Here is a 19,158-nt window from a genome sequence, read left to right as displayed (position 1 = left end):
AACATTCAAATCCATCGAAGAAGTCAGTACGAAAAATAGAGTTTGCCGTACCCAAAATCCAAACACAATCCCGAGAAAGATCCGTTTTTACAACAAAGTAATGTATTGTAATTAAATGGAAAATACGACCGACCCGTAGGCAGGAATTATTTTAGTATGTTGACTGCCTCTCTTCTGTTCCCTTCTATTCGGACAATGATAACAATCATATACTCAAGTCCCAAATGTGTCAGAATGATCAAGTCCCTCTTCTGTTTCATCTCCCCATGTCATTAGTATTACTTACTTTAATAGACTTAAAAGAAACAAGCCATTTTAATTCCTTTTAACCTTTTTACAACCCATGAGTTCTACATCCTTAATTCTGTTTCCTCTCTTGCATTGAGTATCAACGTAGTCAATTATGTAATTATGTAGGTTAGTGAAGTCCTCTGTTGACTTGCTCTTCTCCGAGAGATTCCAACTCAGATTTGCTGAAATTACAGCTCAATTTCTGATGCAGTTTCTGGTGCGCCTTCTCAGAAAATGCACAATAGCTTCAAGAATTCATTTTTAATTGATTAAAAAGTGTGAATGATCCAGGAGCAGTTGTTGCGTTTGCAGCTTCAATATCCATTTTTCTTAGAGACACAACACGACGCGATGGTGGTATTTGGTATTGCTTTTCTTTAATGTTCTTGCACAAACTCACTCGTGCTTTTTGGCACGCTCCCTTATATATCACATCTACTTCTCAGTGTCGGAAACAAGATTAAAACCAACGTAAAACATCCACAATACATTCATGAGAAAACTTCACGTCACTGCAGTAAACACAAAATACGGCATAAAACACAGAACAAATAACACAATGACATACAGATAAACACTCCATCATAAAAATATAACGAGAGCACAAAAAACTCAACAGCAGAGTTAAAAGTGATAAATACCAGTGGTAACAACAATAATCATGAAAAAACTCCCAACCCCCAAATTGTACTTTAGAAAAACATAGAAGAGTAACACTGAAATAGAATGTAAATATCGTAATAATTTGTGTGCACGTATGTATATAATTTAATAGTTACTCTGTCTGTTTATATGTGTTACTCCACCATTTGTGTTCAAATATGCATTACATTGATTTACTTTGAAATTGGACAGAACGAGCTGTCAACTTTTTCCATGCTTTCACATTTATTTGTTTGGGGATTGCGACTTTGGACATATCATCCCAACTGGACATTCATGATGGGAGGAGCTTCTGTGTGTTGATCCAAGACGTTCACCAAAAGAACACAGAGCTTTAGCCAAAGTCAACACGAGTGCAGCAATGTGGTTCTGCCTGTCGCAGTTGTAGCTAACCGACAGAATGTTGTCACCCTCGATGCCCGAAACGATTTCATCGCACACCCTGATTATATTGTAAGGTGTGTGTGAACAATGTACACTGGATAAGGGCAAAGAGCTTGTCACACTATTTAAGAAGAGGAACATGGAGTGTGCTCTAAAATATGATTGTGAAGTTATAGGAGGATGTGAGTTTAAAAATAAAAAAGCATTCTAACCACAGGAAGACAGCGCACAGAAAGTGATTCACTTTTTTAAGTAAAAAAGTACAACGTTTTTGGAGAAAGTCCATGCTCTATTACACAACGTAGAATAAAAAATGCTAAATCATCATGACACTTGAAAGAAAATTCACGGAGCCAAATCTCGCACAGTTCTTTGTGAAATACTTAATCATTATTTTATCATCTCGGCACATTTCTTGAGAGATCAAACATAAAATCCGAATAATCACAAATGACAGGACAGCAGGAATCAATTTACAGTGTTCAATCTGAGAACATTTTTAGTTTGGGTAGTAATCATTTCCATTTACTGTGTTGCAGGTCACATCACTCAGTTGCAGAACACAGTGATGATATTTTGATGCTTGCTTTATTCGGAGGGAATTGAGAAAAGCCCATCTGAATAAATGACGGAGACGTTTTTGTGCTGTTCTTTTAAAGGCAGCTAATGATATAAATTATGTAATTTGTAGAGATCAAAAGACAGAGATCTTGATTCAGAATGAAACACGTGAGTAAAATTCCAGCAGTATAATTTTTAATTCTCATAATGCCTTTCTGTTACGCTTAGACAAAAAAAAAAAAAAAAGTATATGCAAACGGCAACATAGTCTTAACACGGTGGACGTTTTTGGTTAACGCTAGCACATAGTGGCGTTTCACTTAGCACATAATTGTTTAAAATTGCTTATACAATGTGCAGTGAAAGTAAAAAAATAATATATAATAATAATATATATTGTATATAAAACTTTCAAAACAGTACAAATATAAAGTGTAAATATTTATTCATTCATGTTCAATACGATCATGAAATCACAATATGGATAAATCGAGCGACAAATGTTTTTAATGAAGTCAGATGTTCACCCTGCAGTTTAGCTGTTTAAGGAAAATGATGTTTTCTGTTTTGTATTGGGCCCCAATCCATGTATCTGTTACGCCTGCAAGCAAGGAAGAAAACGGCACCGATATGAATCTCAGCGTCTGACCATCTGCTGTTTTGGTACAAGCTAAGTTGAGGCACTTTCTGTGTTCTTTACCCACCCAATGACAAATCAACAAGAGCTATTTTGCAATAATATACAACCACAACTATTCATAACTTACGAATTATTTTTGTTGAAGCAAATAGAATGTAACATCCTGCTGTGGTCAGACATGTGACTGAAACAGCTTGCTTGCGAGTTTCGGTTTATGAATATTGTTCTAAATAAATATGTGACATTTTTTATGGAAATGTTGCAACCCCAACAATGGATGGTAAGAGAACAGGATAGAACTGGAACACAATACGGTTGTGTAAATTAGTGTTTCCCAACCTTTATTGTGCCAAGGCACAAAATCTAACAGCATGCAATCAAATAAAAATATCGCAAAATGAATACTAAACTACAATGAAAACCCCTCCATTAGCCTCTGAGTTCACAGTCGTGCTATTATTTTGGGGGGAACCGTCATAGCGGAATTTTGTTGTTGATTTTTGGCTAGAATTTCCCTTTCTGCCTCTTGTTAGCAGTATTGTTGCTAACACTGAACTGGAAAGAAGAAGAGAATAATATGGGACTGTCCAATTTAGATGACAGAAAATATTTGGAGGATAGGATTGTTTAAAAGCTACAAATGCTTGAGAAAGGTGCCTGGATGCAAACTCGGAGTTGCCTTTAGCGAGCGAGGTTAGGAAGCACCTCTGTAGATGAATATGTACCATTCCAGTGTTCACCTCTCGGCACAACGAAGGCTGTTGGCCAGTCGAGTCAGTAGACGAGCACATCTTTTAAAATCTGCAGAGGGTGGCAACATGACAACATTTACAAAGTGTTACAAAGTGTAGACAAATTTGCATCCACTTTTCGGGTTGTAGCATCAAAATTTTATTGAGTGTTGACAGTTGAATGGAATGTGGTGTCACCGCATTGGGCGGACACGGCCACGGAGTCTGAGCAAGGAGCAAAGAAGCTTGACTCGGCTGTTTATTTAATCATTACAATTTGGCAGGGTTGTGAATGTCCTACTTGTTCGAGTCATCAACAGAACTCACTATCTGTAAAAAAATATTGCTCAGGTGAACAAAAGGCCCATTGAGGCCATTGTTGTTTCATTCAGAATCATAGGTAGCAAATTCAAGACCCGGGGTCCAGATATGGCCCACCACATCATTTTATCTGGCCCGCAAAGACAAACTGTGCATCGACTCGTGTCAATACAAAAATTACAAATTGTTTTCACAAAAAGAGATATTGCTTGCAATTTTTATTACCATTCATCTTTTTAAACTATTCAGTTTTTACTTGTCTGATTTTAAAACTAGTTCTTCATCAATTTGTCGTGTAGCCTATACTGTATATAATACGTATTGATTGATTGATTGAACATTTATTGATCCCAGGGGTGGGGAAATTCAGGCCCCAGCAGTATCCATACCACAAAGCAGGTATACAAAAGACACACAGATGGCATGAGCGCAACTCAAAAGGTTCTCATAATGCTGCCACACAACGGCGCCACAAAGAAAGCCAGAAAGTGCGAAAGATAAAAGCCATCAAAGCAAAGCAAAAAGACAAAGGAAAAAAAGTAACAGCGGCCAACCAGCGTTGACAGTCATAATGGCCATATTATAATTAGATTAATAGACTTTCCCAGTATTTTTGGCTGGCTTGAAATCCCTGGCTCATGCGGCAAAGCCAACTGCAGATTGGTTCGATAAAAACCAGTTTGGAGTTTTGGCATAGCCTGCTAACTCACCTAACCTAAATGTCATTGAAAACCTTTAGGTGATCATTAAGTGGAAAATTTGTAACAGAAGATCACCTACGCTGGACAGACCTCAAGCAGAACATCACTGCAGCCTGGGAAGCAGTGACTGCGGAAACTGGCGACAAGCTGATCAAATCGATGCCACGGAGAGTTCAAACAAAATACCACAGAATAAATACAAAGAAAGCGATTCGTCTAATTATAGTACATTTTATTTGAATTGACTAAAACAGTTTCTCCATTGTTCTAATTCCATGAAACAACTGTGTCACGGTTAAATGTCCTAAATGGTTTTTATGGGAATCCCAGATGAACTTTTTCAGATAACAAGTTCTGATTGCATGCTGCGTGCTAGGATTTACTTTACTAATGTCGTCTGAATCATGTTAAAGTCTTTAATTGACTTTGTATGTTTGTTTTATTGGCACGCTGGTCCTCACGCGTGAGCGTAGATATGAATTTAATTCATGCAATATAATCTATTGCAGAATGCAGATTATTGTTTTGTGGACCCCAACATTATCGCTCTCTGACCCCCAGGACTCTACAGAATGTGGTGTCACTGGGAACTGATTTGAAATGATTGTTTTTAAAAAAAAAAAATAATAATTTAAAGGTAAAGTATCCTTGTAAGGTTGCTACAGTGCTAAAGAGGAAGTCAACCCCTAAATATTCTTTACAATATGTATTTACAGTATGTGCCCCCACAAGTCCAAACATTCTGATTAATATTGCATTTGGCGGATTATGAGTTAAGCAGAAACATCTAAACGTTTTTATCCATCTCAGGTGGTGGCTATTTTACCACTTGCTGCTGACTTAAAAGTTGAAAGTTCCGAGTTGTGGCAATATGCAGGTTGAGGTACTCACATGCTGGTACCACACAGTCCTTCACATGGTAAAGTCTATGAAAGTGACTCCTGCACTTTGGGTTGACATAAAGAGGACCTGGGGGGGGAACAGAAATTTGTATTATTAGTGTGACATAGCAGATTTTATTATCAGTCTTACTCTTATTATTATCATCATCACCCTGGACTCCAATCATAGGAGACATGAACAAACAACAACCATTCCCACTCAAATTCAAACCTACTGACAATTTAGTCTTCAGTGAACCTAACATGCATGTGTTTAGAATGTGGGAGGAAGCCGGAGTACCCGCAGAAAACCCAGCCAAGCATAGGGAGAGGGCAGGAAGGGCATGCCAACAGGAAGGCCGGAGCGGATATTGAAAGTACATATACAACTGGTGCTGAGAAATTTCCTAGCATGACAGCATAGGTGGGCACACGAAGGGCCTGACCTGTCAGATGTTTGATGATCTTGTCTCTATGCCGCAGATCTATGCTCTGAACTACTGAAAAAAAAAATGGAAAAAGAATCAATATCATTTTCCTATATATTAGGTGCAGCGTCAATGTTCAAATTCACTTATTGGTATTAGAAAAAATAATCTCTAAAGTTTTAATCTCTTAAAAGGGGGCTGGGATTCAATTTGAGCTGCTTGAGCTGAGCATCCTCTAAAATGGGCTAGAAACAGCCATGACATTTTTTTTTTTTTAGCAAAAAAGCCCCCGCCTTTCTTTTTTTAATGAACATTTCTGCTTACTACATGGCTGCATTTTACAGATATCATCGTATCTTGGTGTTAAATAAATAAATAAATAAATAAATAAATAAATAAATAAATAAAACCTTTAAGAACCACTGAATTTGGCAATGTTCATTGTTTGCTATTTGAAAAACACGAGTCACTATTTCAGTTGAGTAACCACAAAACGGCAATTATTCAAAAGCTATAAATGGGTATGATTTTTGTTAGTGGTTTTTCGATTACCCTGACTGGTCTAAGCTGATTGACTGGAGGATCTGTGCGTGTTACACGCTCCAAGGTTGATAGCAGTGCAAGTGCTAATGTGATTATCCAAAAGTAGCAATTGAAAATTCTATGTCAAATCTGATAGGTTGACCGCAGCATTTATCAGAGCCTCCCATTTTGCAAACTGGACTAATACTAATTGAACCAACTGATGGAACTTGGGAAGGGACAGCAATTCATATACCTCCTAAGGAAGTTATATTATTTTAACACTTACTTACTACATTGATCTCGAAGCCTTTTTTTTTTTTTTTAGAAAACCCAACGGTCAAGCGACCTTTATCTCAAGGCTTCCCCGTATCTGCCTACTGAACTGAACTAAACTAAAAAGCTACGATAACTAGAACTCTACTGACCTAGTTGAGAGCTGGACCTACTCTTTGTGTGCAGTTCTTCCGTGTTTTCGCCGAACCTCTGCGTCACCGCCACTGTTTCATTGGAGTGGTTGCTCATCAATTTGAGGACGCTGTGAGCTTCTTGGCGACCGGAACCTTTTAGCAGGGTAGCAACAGTGCAACAACCAATGACCAGCAGCAGTACGAACTTCACTGACAGCCAACGGAGCATTGTCGCTGATTGAGAAACAAGCAAATGTTTTTCAGCTGAGAAGGATGACTTTCGGGAAACGCATTTGGTCTTCATATAGAAGGCCTTGTTTAACTTAAATAATCAAATATTCAAATGTTCTAAGACAGATGTTTAATTAGTGGGTCATTCCAGAATTGGAAAAAAATTTCTGTTCGCCGCAAGACATTTCAAGTCCTTCATCCAGAGAATACAGAAACATGCACTTGTTAAGTTATGAAACAGCTTTTGCAGTTGTCATTTTGTGTTACCACAGACATTAAAAAGACAACTTATTCAGCGCCAGACATTTTCAGACTCCCCTTTACCCTAAAAAACAACAACATAAGGACATAGCTGGGATTGCATGCATGGATTGTTAAAATACATGGGGAAGAAATGTCCATCCGTCTGTCCGTCCGTCCGTCCATCCATCCATCCATCCATCCATCCATCCATTTTCTGAACCGCTTCTACTCACAAAGGTCACGGGCGTGCTGGAGCCTATCCCGGCTGATTTAGGACTAGGCAGGGGACACCCTGAACTGGTTGCCAGCCAATCGCAGGGCACACAGAGACGAACAACCATCCACACTCACACCTAGGGGCAATTTGGAGTGTCCAATCGGCATACCATGCATGTTTTGGGGATGTGGAAGGAAACCAGAGTAAACCGGAGGAAACCCACGCAGGCCCGGGGCGAACATGCAAACTCCACATAGAAAGGCTGGAGCCAGGATCAAACCCTGAAACCCTGAACTGTGAGGCGGACCTGCTAACCAGTGCTCCACCTGTTACTACAATTAGTGTAAATTAAAAGTATTTAATTGTAAATGTCTGATTACACATTTCTTTTTCATATTTTCGTGAATATCTGTAACAAGGATTCGCTAAACTCATCCAAATATGTGATTCGACAAATAAAACAATCAACATTGGTGGTTGACCAGGATAAATCAAATTTCATACAATGTTTTTATTTTACTGTATTGGATTGAGCAGTTAGTTACGACGAGTAAAACGTATTTGTTTATTTATTTATTTATTTATTTATTTATTTATGTTGAATTATTTAATGAATTAATTACCCCATTGAATCCTGGACGGCTTCCTCTCGTTTTGCTTTCTCGGGTCCCTTGGTCTGGTGTGTCACTCCCAAAAACGCGCACAGAAGTGGTTAGTTTATCCTCAGCCTCAACTTTATCCTCATGTCAAGTCGATTGAGACCGACCACTTCTCGTCAAGGTCTCCCTTCTTTTCTTCTTCTTCTTCCTCCTCCCCCTTCTTCTTCCTCCTCCTAAGAGAACGAGGAAGAAGACACCAAATTTAAGAGGCACGTGCAAGAAAGTTTTGTCTCCAGAACTGCATGACAAGGTCGAAAAAAAAAAAAATCGCCTTCCTTTCTTTCTTTCCCTTATCTGCTTTGTATACTGCATGTTTTTGAAGGGCGGGAGCGTAGGGCGGGGCGGGGGGCAATTAACACTAGTTGCTGTACGTATAGATTTTTTTTTACCTTGTGGCTCCAATGAGACAGACAGACAGACAGACAGACAGACAGACAGACAGATGTCAGTTTTGCATCATTATTTATTGTACTGAATCATAAAATGGGTTTCATTCTAGACTTAACACAAGCATGATGGCAGAAGACTCAACTTGCTCAACAATAAGTAGCAGTTTGGCAGATAGTCAACAATTCTTCAAAAAAAAATGAAGATGCTTCAAGTTGTTTCAGTTGTGATTGGTGGTTACCACGCATCTTGTGAGGGAAAAGCTATGTTTTTGCTCAGTTTATTTTTACATACCTTCTTCGCCTTTCACCACATTGCATGTCGTTCACTCATTTATTGCTTTTTAAAACTATACTATAATAGCATGATACTACAATGGCCAGAGGTTCCACCCTGGTTCAGTTTGTGCACCTGCACTACAGTACAGCAGATGATAAACGCTGGAGAGTTGTTTACACATAATGAAACTAAAACAGGCTTATATGACATTTTTATATATTACCTATGTTGCTCAAACATTGATCTCATGTCAATGTGGATGTAAGAAAGAGGGAAAAAAAGGATTTATAAAGATGGGACATGATTACAAGTCTTCTGAGACTTTAGGGATACATAAAAGGAAGTTTGGTTTTCGGGCAAAATTTCAGGATGAAACAAAAATGCACAACAAACCTCAATCTAATTTGACCTACCTTTGAATGCCATATGTCCAGCTCTTTGCTGTTTCAAAAAAAAAATTCAAACATTGCTGCTTTCTAACAAGAAGCTTTTTGGTCAAATTCACAACAGGTGTTGTTAACCTTGAAGAACCAGATGATAAATAACAGATGTTCATCCTGAGATTTCATGCAAAAAACAAATGTCCCAAATTAATGGTGAGTAGTGTGCGTCTTACTCCTCTTCTCCTTCCCTCTCAAGGATTGCAGTCATTGGGGCAGAAAAATGGCGGCGGCGAGCAGGTAACCGCCGACTCGCTGAGCGGCTGGGTGCAGCGTGCAGGCGAGGTCGCGTGGCAAGAGAGGAAGGAACAAAGTGTGCGCCTCTTTGCCTCGTGGTCAAGGACGTGGTCATGTTCGGGTGTGTCTCTGACACATCAAGAGTCAGCTGAGTGTTAACGGTACACAAGCATGAGGTTTGGATGCAGGCATGAAGTGGGCCGGAAGCAGCGGGAGAGGCAGCTACGCGAAGTCGCTCGGCGGCCGATAGACGGGACGACGACTGCGAGCGGCTCCCCTTTCTCAGCAGTAGCATCTTGAAGCTTTCACTTTTCGACCGTCTTTTATCTTTAAGGGTGACAAAGGTTTGCGCTGTTGGTCGAGCTCGGTGCTCAGCTGACGTCAGACTGGAAGAATCTCTTCGTCCAAACATCTTCCGCTTTGACCTGAAACAGACGGACGGACATTTTACTTCATTTGAATGGCGTCCTTGCATTTTCTTGCTACACAAGGATAGAGGAGGGAAGAAGCTAACTAGAATGTTGAGGGTACATCTAAGGTTCTCAAACAGGGGTGTCCGTAAGCTCAAAGTACAACAAATAATTATGTCGTACCCAAAGGTTTTAAAACCTCCAGTCTAAGTCTACAGGAACTAAACTCCGGCTGCTCTCCTTCACTTACTGCCAATCAAGCTGTTCCTTCCCATAATGCACTGCTTCATGCGGGATAAAACAAGCACGTGAGTCAACCTGTTGGACACGTCATGTGCTGCTTGTACATGTTTGTCGTGTGTACCTGTGTATGACGGTGAAGAGGTCCTCGGTCGTTCGGCGTCCCGTCGAGCCACCTGTGAAGAGGCCATCGGCACCATCACGAGAGAAGCCTCGTAGTGACATCACAGCTTGCTTTAAACAATGACTGCAGGGAGCAACGTACCTTCGGAACGCCGGGCGACATCCATCTCCCTGGCCGCGACCTCCGCCTGTTCATCCTGTGGCTCTTCTATAAGGAGGTCACCCAGTGATACGGCCGCATGCAGGTTGTCACTTGACAGCAGACTGCTGAGGGAGCAGCTTCTCGGACCGATGAGAGCACACAAACTGCTCTCCCTTATCTGTGCCTCATCCTCTTCCTCTGAGGATGAAGATGATGAAGAGGATGGAGACAGCCTGCTCGATGACATCATTAGCAGGCGCCTTCCCGCTGCTCTTCTCTTCTTTCTTGATTTGTCATGTTTGGTGCTCATGGTTGTCTTTCTCTGCTCCTTGTCTTCTTCTTCTTCCTCCTCTCCTAGTGACCTCATCATGCTTGTGTGACATTGTCTGTCCACTTCTTGCTGGAGTGATGTCCCAGCATCAATTTGGACTGCTAAAGTGCTATGTGTCAAAGTCTCAAAAGCGCGCCACGGTTCGGAGGCGGTGCCATTGAAGGAGTGCAGAACATCTGAATGGCAGCCCTTATTGCTTGATGAGGGGTCACCGTGCAACATGTTATCTGTGGGTCCAACGACACATTGGGTGGGATCATTGGCTTCCGGGAAGCATTGCGGATTTCTAATATCAGATGTGACTGACGCCCCGCCACGCTCGTCGTTTGGCCCGTCTCTGGCCTCTGGAGATGCTATCACCCCCGTAATGCCAAGATTGGGCTTCTTCGGAAGGATGGACTTCTTCCTCAAACTTACACTCTCACATGGCTGGCACACTAAATCATGAATGACTTGATGGTTGTCGTGTTGTGGCCCGTCTGGCGACACGGTTAACTCTGCTTCCGATAACACTTGGGTATGGCTCTGTTGTTTCCCGGAAGGAACATCAGACATTTTCAGCCCGGAACACTCATGACTCTGATTTGTCATCAATCCGCCGTAAACACGAGAATTCTCTGAATGGCCTTTTGTGAATTGATCATCTTTGTTCACAGTGTGCTTTTGAAAAGAAATAGACTCATCTCTGGACACCACCACACAACTAGGCAATATTCCAGGTTGTTGTAGTTTTGAATTAACGTCTAACGAAGGAGTGTCTGAAAGTTTTGCCTTGGCGAGAATGCTGTTTGGGCTCGGTTCTTCAGGGTTGGTAATGGAGCGAAGTTTGACGCTCCGCAAAGCCTGTGCGGTGACAACGGGGGAGGACGCTAGTTTTGAACATTTCGCAACGTGATTTGGGGGCATGTCAAGGCCCGCTGGCAGGTGCAACCCGGCAGCGGGTGGGTGGGTGACAGCGGGAGACATGGAGAACAGCGTAGCGTGATGGGAGGAACGCTTGACTGCATGGGAGTATGGAGGAGGAGGGGGTCGAGAGACCAAGGAAGGTGGGAGAGGTGGAGGGGTTGATGATTGTGGGAGGGAAGGAGGAAGGGAGGAAGGTAGAGGAGAAGGAGACGGGGGAAGAGGGGGTGGAGGAGGAGGAAGAGAAGCTGACAGAGGAGTGGTAGGTGGGGGATGAGAAGGTGGGAGATGAGGAGGAAGAGATGAGGGTGGAAGAGGAGGGAGAGGAAAAAGCGAAGATGCCGAATGAGGGGTGTCAGAAAGAAGAGAAGAAGGTGTCAGAGGACTAAGATGATGGGATGATGGTTGGAGAGGAGATGACGGTTGGAGATGTGGGGTAGGATGAAGAGAAGGTGGGAGAGGTGGGGGAGGAGGAAGGAACGGTAGCTGAGGTGTGGGATGAACAGATAACATTTGGAGAGGAGGTGGGAGTGGAGGTGGAGGAGGTGGGGTTGGAAGCAAGTGTTGAGGAGCGTGAGTACGTTCTGCAGAGGAGTTGGAGGAGGAGCAAGATGACAAGGAAGAGGTGGAGGAGAAAGAGGAGGAGAGGAGAGAGGACCTTCTCCCTGGAGGGTGGGATTTAGATTTTTTGGGAGACAGGGGGAGGGAGGTTCCACAATGGTAGAAGAAAGGGGGGGGTTGAGAACGAGCGAAGGCTCCTGGCGGGGTGCCCATCAGCGAGGTATTGGGCTGGCTGGAGTAACCACTGGAGGGGGAAGTGAGACACTCTAGTCGGGCCGCTTCTTTTGAGACCGAAGAACCAGGGCTGAGGCCAAGAGTGCAGCCAGGGCTTGGACGGAGATTGTTGGATGAAGCTGCCTGTTGGTCCACACCAAAAGGTTCGATTGTGCCATTGTCGATCCCATTCTGCCGTTGTTTGGGATGGTTCCGAGGCACCCAGGGATCTTGCAAGGGTGGCGTTAGTACGCCAGGACTATGCTCCACAGTAAGGCTGGATGTCGAACGACATGGCTTGCTGCGGCTTCTTCGACGCCGGAGGGAGTCGGAGCGCAAAGGGGGCGGAGGCGGACGTTTGGCCTTGCGGAGGGAGAAGCTACGGCAGGAGGAGGTGCTGGACAAGCTAGTTTGACTTTGTGAGGAAGACAAGGTCACATCTGAGCGCACTGAGCCAAAGTTACAAGGGGAGGAGCAAGCAGAAGAAATGACAGAAACAGGACTTGTCTCTTGGTTTATGGGGCTCCAGGTGTCTCCAGTGCGACACGGGGGCTGGAGGGAACAATGGCTCTGGCAGCGCGAAAGGGTTGACCTCCCATCCAGAGACTCTGCATCTGCTATTAAAATGGAAGGGGAGCGGTATTGAGGGCAGTTTTGAGACGGGCCAACGTGATCACACGAGCAAGTCCTTCCCCACTTCCGAGGACAGGGAGAGGTGCTGAGATGAGAAGGGGAAGGGCACTGAGAGGGCAGCAGGGGCTGAAGATCACTGGGGAAATCCTACAGATGGGGACAAAGTCTTCGTTACGTTCACTTCATCCAAATTTCATTGTCCCAAAGGGAAGCTTGTCTGCTCAGTTACTTATCAAGTAAGATAAGTCCTCAAGAGCTACTGTCCTGAAAATGTTCCTCCTCCGACACACTTGAATCAAATGATTAGCTCGGCATCGGCAAGCTACGTAGAAGCCTGAAAACAATCTTGATCATCTGAACCAGGTGTGTCGGAGGACGGAAACATCAAACACAGGCAGGACAGCAGATCTCGAGGACAAGAGTTGCCTACACCTGGCTGAGGGGAACGAAGGCTTGTTGAAACTGACCTGGGAACAGGATGACGAGGCGCTGAGTGTCCTGTAGGAGACGCTGTTATAGCTGGCGTCCGAGTCCAGAGAGGAGATGCTGGTCATGCGGGGCAGGCTGCGGACCTCAGAGGGGCAGGAGAAACGTGGTGAGGTAAGGGACATCATGAGGCTGGATATCCCCTCCCCTCTCGGTGCTCGGATCCTCCTCGTCAGCGACTCTCCCTTCTTCATGACCGACTCCTCCTCTTCCAGTTGGCCATGTGAAGATACAGTAAAGCACTGATCCACGGATGAATCTGAAGTGGAACACAGGAAGAAATGTTATGGAACCGATTGTAGTTGGGAAACACAGATGTGTTCTAATGCCATCTTCTCCACAAATTGAGAGCGTTACCTGTACCCTGTTGATGAACGACACCGACAAGGTTTCCAGTGCCTGTCATGCAGCGAGTTGGATTGCGATGGCGGCGGGATAAGGAATCTGCGTTGCAAGCCACTTTTCGGAAGCTGGCTTGCCGATCAAAACTCTGACCTGTCACCGAGTTTGAAGATACAACTTGTTAGATTAAGGCTCAATCCCATTGTCGGTTTTTCCCTCTAGAAATGCGTGTTCACGAGGACCAAGGTTTGGGTTAAATGGAAGGAATAGACCTCATCAGGTCCCAAACACCAAGTCATTTCAATTTGAGTTTGGCCCAAATGTCCTTTTGACCAGGCCCAGTTCCCACCTGTTATGTTGATTGGAATGATTTCAGCTGTGACAGCGTCTGCCTGTTGCCTCATCTTCTCTTCCGGCGTTGGGAGTCGGGGGATCGACTCTGCTTTCACACCGAGCTCCGCCTCACAAGCAAAGAGGTCCCAACAGGAGGTGAGCTCGATTGGGTTGAGGACGAGTGGGGTCAGAGGACGCGTGTCGTTGAGGTTGACCGCTTCATCTTCCTCCGACGAGGCTGAGGACTGGAAACAGTACCTTGGTTTATTCACCTGAGTATATCCAACTTAGTCCAATCTACCAGGGCTGAAGTCACAAAGACGAGTTTAAATCTACTTCAAATCTTGCAGCTCTTCTAAGCAGGGTAGACATAGCTTGGTAATCTTTTTCTCCCTCGTCCAATTATTACATGTCTGAAAAATGATGCTGTAATGGCCAGGCATGTGTCAAGAGGTATTCTCAGGCTAAGTGAAACGCTCAAGCTTATAAACAATGGATGTTCCATTATCTGGTTTAGCATCAAGCTCAAGGCCCGAAAACTGAATACACTGAAAAATCTGAGTTGTTTGCCTTTGAAATACACAGTTAATTAGTATGTTGGAGGAACATCTGTGGGTCAGGATACTTTTCTACTCTAGTCTAGTCTAGGGGTCCATGTTTACCTTTTGTCTCCAAACTGACCACTCGAGACAAAGAGAAAAGCACGACTGAGAGAGAAAGTCCCAAAATGTGGACCTCTGAGGCGACAGAAGGGCGAACAGAAGAGACAGTGAGACGACTACAGCAGAGACTTTCAAATTGAAGTTGTAAACATTTGTGCTCAATTTAATAGTAAGTTAGAGCTTTAATTCAATCGTGATGACGTCAAGTTCAAAAGCTCATTTATGTCAAATATTTCTGAGGCTCTCACCACCTTCCTGCTTTTGTCTCTCCATCGCCTGTGCACATTGCCCTCTGGCTGCCGGAGTCCCGGGGATGCGCAGGAGGTGGGGCTTGGGGTGCAGAGCAGAGAGGTGGTCGCTTTGCTGTCTCCATGCTGAGTCACTCTGCTCGAGGCTACACAAAACAAAACAAAACATTTTGCTGTCCAAAGTCTTTGTCTGTATGTTCTAGGCCGTTTTGAGATTTGTGATGTTTTTGACTTCATTTACCACATTCACTTTTAATCAACATCCATTTTATTTTTTTATTCCACATATAGTGGAGCTACATATGAAGACAGACGAGGCATCATTTAACAATCCTCACTGGTATATATTATTTATCTTCTGTGAAGAATGACTACGGTGGCTTACTGAGGAGCTGTGGCCATCTTGTCAATGAGATACAAGTGTTTTGAGATACATTATGGCCACAGAATAAATTTAGCTCATATCTCAAGGTGTTACTGTAACTGCAAAACGACCTCTTAACCCCTATGACCTTGTCGCACAGCTTTTCCTGCCCATTGATATGTTCAGTCTTGACTCTGACCTTGCAAGTCCTCGGCGCTACTGTGTTGCCGTTTTGCAGGGATGAAGAGCAGACCCTGCTGGGGTTTCTGGGTAGTGTAGTGAATGGACCAGCAGTCGCCGTCCTTTGCTGCAGACAGGAGGAGGAAATCAGGACATGGGTCTGTAGTGGACCTTGACACAAGGTACTGAGAGGGTTGCTATGGTAACCAGCATGTTATGCACCTGAACATGTCCTTGTGGTTAAGCTACTGTATCCGTACGCACACATGCACAGAACCAAGCATGCAAAGATGAGAACTAACTCACCTGTGTTCTTTTTGAGATACTTGAAGACACATTTAATAGCTGCACCGATCAGGACCATCCCGCCAATGCACACACGCACACGACCGCAGCAGGCGGCCGTACACACACAAGCACACACACAGCACACACTGCAGCGCAAAGTGGCGATCCTCCTCACACTTCTCTTCATCGCCCTCTCGTCTTCTCTCGCTCTCTCTCTCTCTCTCTCTTTCCTAACCCTCCCTCACTAAGCTCTGTCCTGTCTATTATCTCTCTTTCATTTCCCCCCCTATCAGTCAGTCTATCTTCCTTCAATCTCAAATCTTTCTATCTTCTCATCTCTTATTATCTCATCTCGTGTTACTCCAAAATGTGCAGTTTTCAGTCATGTAACAATTACTCATCAAACTCGCAAGGCGTTACTATGTAGGAGTATTACCACTTGAAGGTGATTTTAGCGTTTCATGATGTTCGTTTTTCATCTCTCCTTCTTTCGCAATCCCCTTTCTCTATTCCAGCTCTCTCTTTCTCTCGCTCTCTCTATTCTATCCCTCTCCTTTGTCACACACACAAGCACAAATAAAGTGGCAGTCAGCTAGCGTGCACGAGTGCCCTTCGTGTGTCACCAAGTGATAAAGGTTATCCTCACTATTGCAGATGTGCTATTTAAGAAACACACACACACACAGACACACACTCACACAAGGTCTTTGAAGATAAAGGCATTATTAACAGTGTGCTTATTATTATTTATGTCTAAGCTGTATTGTGTGCGCCTCTGTGAAGTGTGTTTTGATCTGAACACAAGCAGACTCATTCACCATATTTTGGCCCACTAGTATGCACGATTGTCCCTCTTATCTTTGGACGGGATTAGATGATTATAAATGTGTCTTTATTCAACCAAAATAAAAAGAGCGTTGATAGTCTGCAAGAAACATGTAGCTAGCTTTAGTGGGCCACATAATTTTATGCGGTGGACCAGATCTGGCCCCCGGGCCTTCAGTTTGATAGCCGCGGTGTGAATGATAATAGCGCGTTTAATTTGAGGCACTGACTTAAATGGTTCCGGGGGGAAGTGTGCCAACTATTGAGGCCAGTGGAGCAACTAATTGCGTCTCGATGCCTGACAGCTTGTCTTTCTTCTGTGCACGTTTAATTAGTTGTAATAATTGAACAGTAAGTAGGTCGCTTTGTTACAGCGGTAAAGCTGATGCACGGTCACTTATATTCTTTCTTCGGAGATCTGGTGTTTCCAAAGTCTGGCCAGAGGGCCGTTTGCATAGTTTGTACAGGCCGGCTGTATATTTTAATGATCAAATGGAATCTGGTCTGAATCAAAATGTTCTCGGAAAAAATTTAAATGTCACTTTGCACTGCTTCCTGATGTTGACATCATCAAGAGTAACTGGGGCTTCAGTGTTTTGTTCAAGGTCACTGTGACATTGTCACAATGGCTGGGGAAACACCCAACCTCTGGCCACCCAAGTCATTTGAGAAGTGGGAGGTTTAAAGCAAAATGTGCTCTGTCTTGAGTATATTACATCTGGCCGTAAATATCTGGGACTGAAATTTTGAACTTTTGTCACTTATTGATCAGAAACCCAAACGTGTTCGGTATAGAACATAAACAAAAGCACCTTGGCGTTCCACTACTTTTGGAGACGACTGTTGGTGTGGTTTTGCCGAGTCCAAAGGCATGCATGTGAGGCTCATAGGTGAAGCTGCTAAGTAACAGCTGTTCAGCGGTAAAGCCATCTGTCGGCAAAATGAGCTGTTAGCTTGGCGTATGGAGCTGCAGCTAATCCTTAGCAAACACATACAAGCTCAAACAAAACAGGGTTACATAAAGGACAACTTGGTTGTGCAGGTCCGTGGTATTTAACTATAAATTCAATAGATTTGCATTTAAGCTACAATTTTTAGAGATATTTTTCATGTGATAACTTTTCATTGAATCAGCGATTTAGGGTACGTCTATTAAAATCGTGAAGGCTTCCGTCATTCATTTTTAGTATGGAGTGTTTTCAAGTGTTTGGGGACTGCGGCTACAAGCCTGCCCATGTTTAGAAGTGGTTGCTTCGCAGTAGCTTGGATGCTTTTTCAGCTTATCTATTGCTCAGAACCATGACAGAATACCTTTGTGCAAAAGGGGGGTGGCCTCCCTCCGTTGGTGCTTTTTGAAGCTGAAGAATTTGCTCTTGTGCCTCTTGCTAGGCCGGTAGCCGTACTGCGGTGGCACCTCTAGATCCCTGATGAAAGGAGACGGGTCCCGAGCGGTGTAGATGGGGCGAGGCTCTGGGTTAGGAGGGCACGAGCTAGTCCGTTGCCACTGGCTGAGGGCAGGGCGGGGAACCTGATGGGAGTGCACTGGGTACTTTCCATGGACTTCAGTAAACAACAGTTTGCCGTGAGTCTCTGAGGGGACACCTGTGTGGAGTCGGGCTTGTGGCGCGCAGGGCTGGCCGTACCAGGGGTTGGGATATTGCGGTTGAGATAGGAGGGGCTTTTTATCACCCGAGGGTGGCCAGCCAACCATCCCTGCATTTTGTCCCCAAATGGCTTCATGGTGTTGGTGGATTTTTGCCGTCAGCAGACGTCGCCGAAGGCTGCCCTCTGTCTTGGGCTGAAGCGGGGTGATCTTCCGAGGAAGAAGCTGGTCTTGCTCCTCATCAGGTCCCGAATTCCAGCACTGGGACGTCACACTGCTCCCCGTTCCGTCTCGACCCAGACACTCAACGTAAGGAATCATCCTGCCATGAACACTGAAGAAGGGCTAGTCAAAAAATGTACAATATAGGATACTTCTTTCTTCAAAGTAAACTAACATTTTGAGTCAGATGAAAATTAAAAACGTGTTGGAAGCGGCATGTCCAACCTTGCCCCAGCGCCGAAGAATCTGAACCTAAATGGGATCGTCCTCTGAGTGTCACCCATGTGTGTGGCTAATCTACTAATGAGGATTATCCAGGTCTGCAGATGGTAGCTGACCTGAACACATGTTGCTCCAACTTCATTTCACCCTGGGTCGTTCCTTCTTTGGAGTTTGGAATGAGTCATTGTCATCCAAATCAATCATCGCTTATGTCAAGTTAAATCAAAGCGAGGTGGCGAGAGTACTTTGTACATAAATCAGGGACACCCCAAAGTACCCAATATTACCTACTCTTTCACAATACTCATGTTTTCTTTCATTTGGGATCATCATATTCTATGAATTAATTATCCATCAGTTTAGTACTCTAATATGAAGTGAAAATATACATTGAGCAAGGAGAGGACTAAGTTTTTTTTTGTTTTTTGTTTTTAACTTCCTCTACTCCAGAGGTAACCAACTACATTTGTCAGAGGGCCAAAATCTTAGCATTTATGAGTCAGGCTTTTCTTTAAACATTCTCATAATTATGGAAACCATTCGCCGGCGAGACCGAATGGTTTAGCGGGCCAAATTAGCAAGTTATTCCCGTGCCTAGTCC

The 19,158-nt window shown here is 43.8% G+C and overlaps 2 protein-coding genes across 18 annotated transcripts; both read right to left on the bottom strand.

Moving 5' to 3' along the window:
- Positions 1–646: 646 nt before the first annotated feature.
- LOC125988734 (ALK and LTK ligand 2-like) lies at positions 647–8,180 on the bottom strand. 10 transcript variants are annotated; one of them, XM_068649917.1, is made up of 6 exons: positions 7,848–8,178; positions 6,552–6,767; positions 5,620–5,673; positions 5,184–5,261; positions 3,245–3,340; positions 647–2,500 (listed from the first exon to the last, which is right to left on the bottom strand). In XM_068649917.1, exons 2-5 carry the CDS (start codon positions 6,760–6,762, stop codon positions 3,276–3,278), a joined length of 408 nt encoding a protein of 135 aa, XP_068506018.1. In that variant the 5' UTR covers positions 6,763–6,767; positions 7,848–8,178; the 3' UTR covers positions 647–2,500; positions 3,245–3,275. The 10 variants fall into 10 exon arrangements, with proteins under 10 accessions (XP_068506018.1, XP_068506019.1, XP_068506020.1 ...); XM_068649918.1 differs by having other exon boundaries at positions 3,265–3,340; positions 5,620–5,670; positions 7,848–8,177; XM_068649919.1 differs by having other exon boundaries at positions 3,265–3,340; positions 6,573–6,767; positions 7,848–8,177.
- Positions 8,181–8,328: 148 nt separating this feature from the next.
- Positions 8,329–19,085, bottom strand: nhsl1a (NHS-like 1a). 8 transcript variants are annotated; one of them, XM_049752775.2, is made up of 11 exons: positions 17,822–19,085; positions 15,417–15,524; positions 14,854–14,999; positions 14,606–14,680; positions 13,960–14,188; positions 13,626–13,763; positions 13,250–13,527; positions 10,142–12,929; positions 10,001–10,052; positions 9,887–9,920; positions 9,513–9,651 (listed from the first exon to the last, which is right to left on the bottom strand). In XM_049752775.2, the coding sequence occupies exons 1-10, from the start codon at positions 18,432–18,434 to the stop codon at positions 9,893–9,895; spliced, it is 4,455 nt and encodes a 1,484-aa protein (XP_049608732.1). In that variant the 5' UTR covers positions 18,435–19,085; the 3' UTR covers positions 9,513–9,651; positions 9,887–9,892. The 8 variants fall into 8 exon arrangements, with proteins under 8 accessions (XP_049608726.1, XP_049608728.1, XP_049608727.1 ...); XM_049752777.2 differs by having other exon boundaries at positions 9,887–9,917; XM_049752769.2 differs by lacking the exon at positions 9,887–9,920 and having other exon boundaries at positions 8,329–9,651.
- Positions 19,086–19,158: the final 73 nt, after the last annotated feature.

The sequence above is a fragment of the Syngnathus scovelli genome, chromosome 2 (assembly GCF_024217435.2).
Source record: "Syngnathus scovelli strain Florida chromosome 2, RoL_Ssco_1.2, whole genome shotgun sequence".
Taxonomy (NCBI): Eukaryota; Metazoa; Chordata; class Actinopteri; order Syngnathiformes; family Syngnathidae; genus Syngnathus; species Syngnathus scovelli.
The sequence above is the reverse complement of the archived record's forward strand: the minus strand, read 5'-3'. Positions and strand labels throughout refer to the sequence as shown.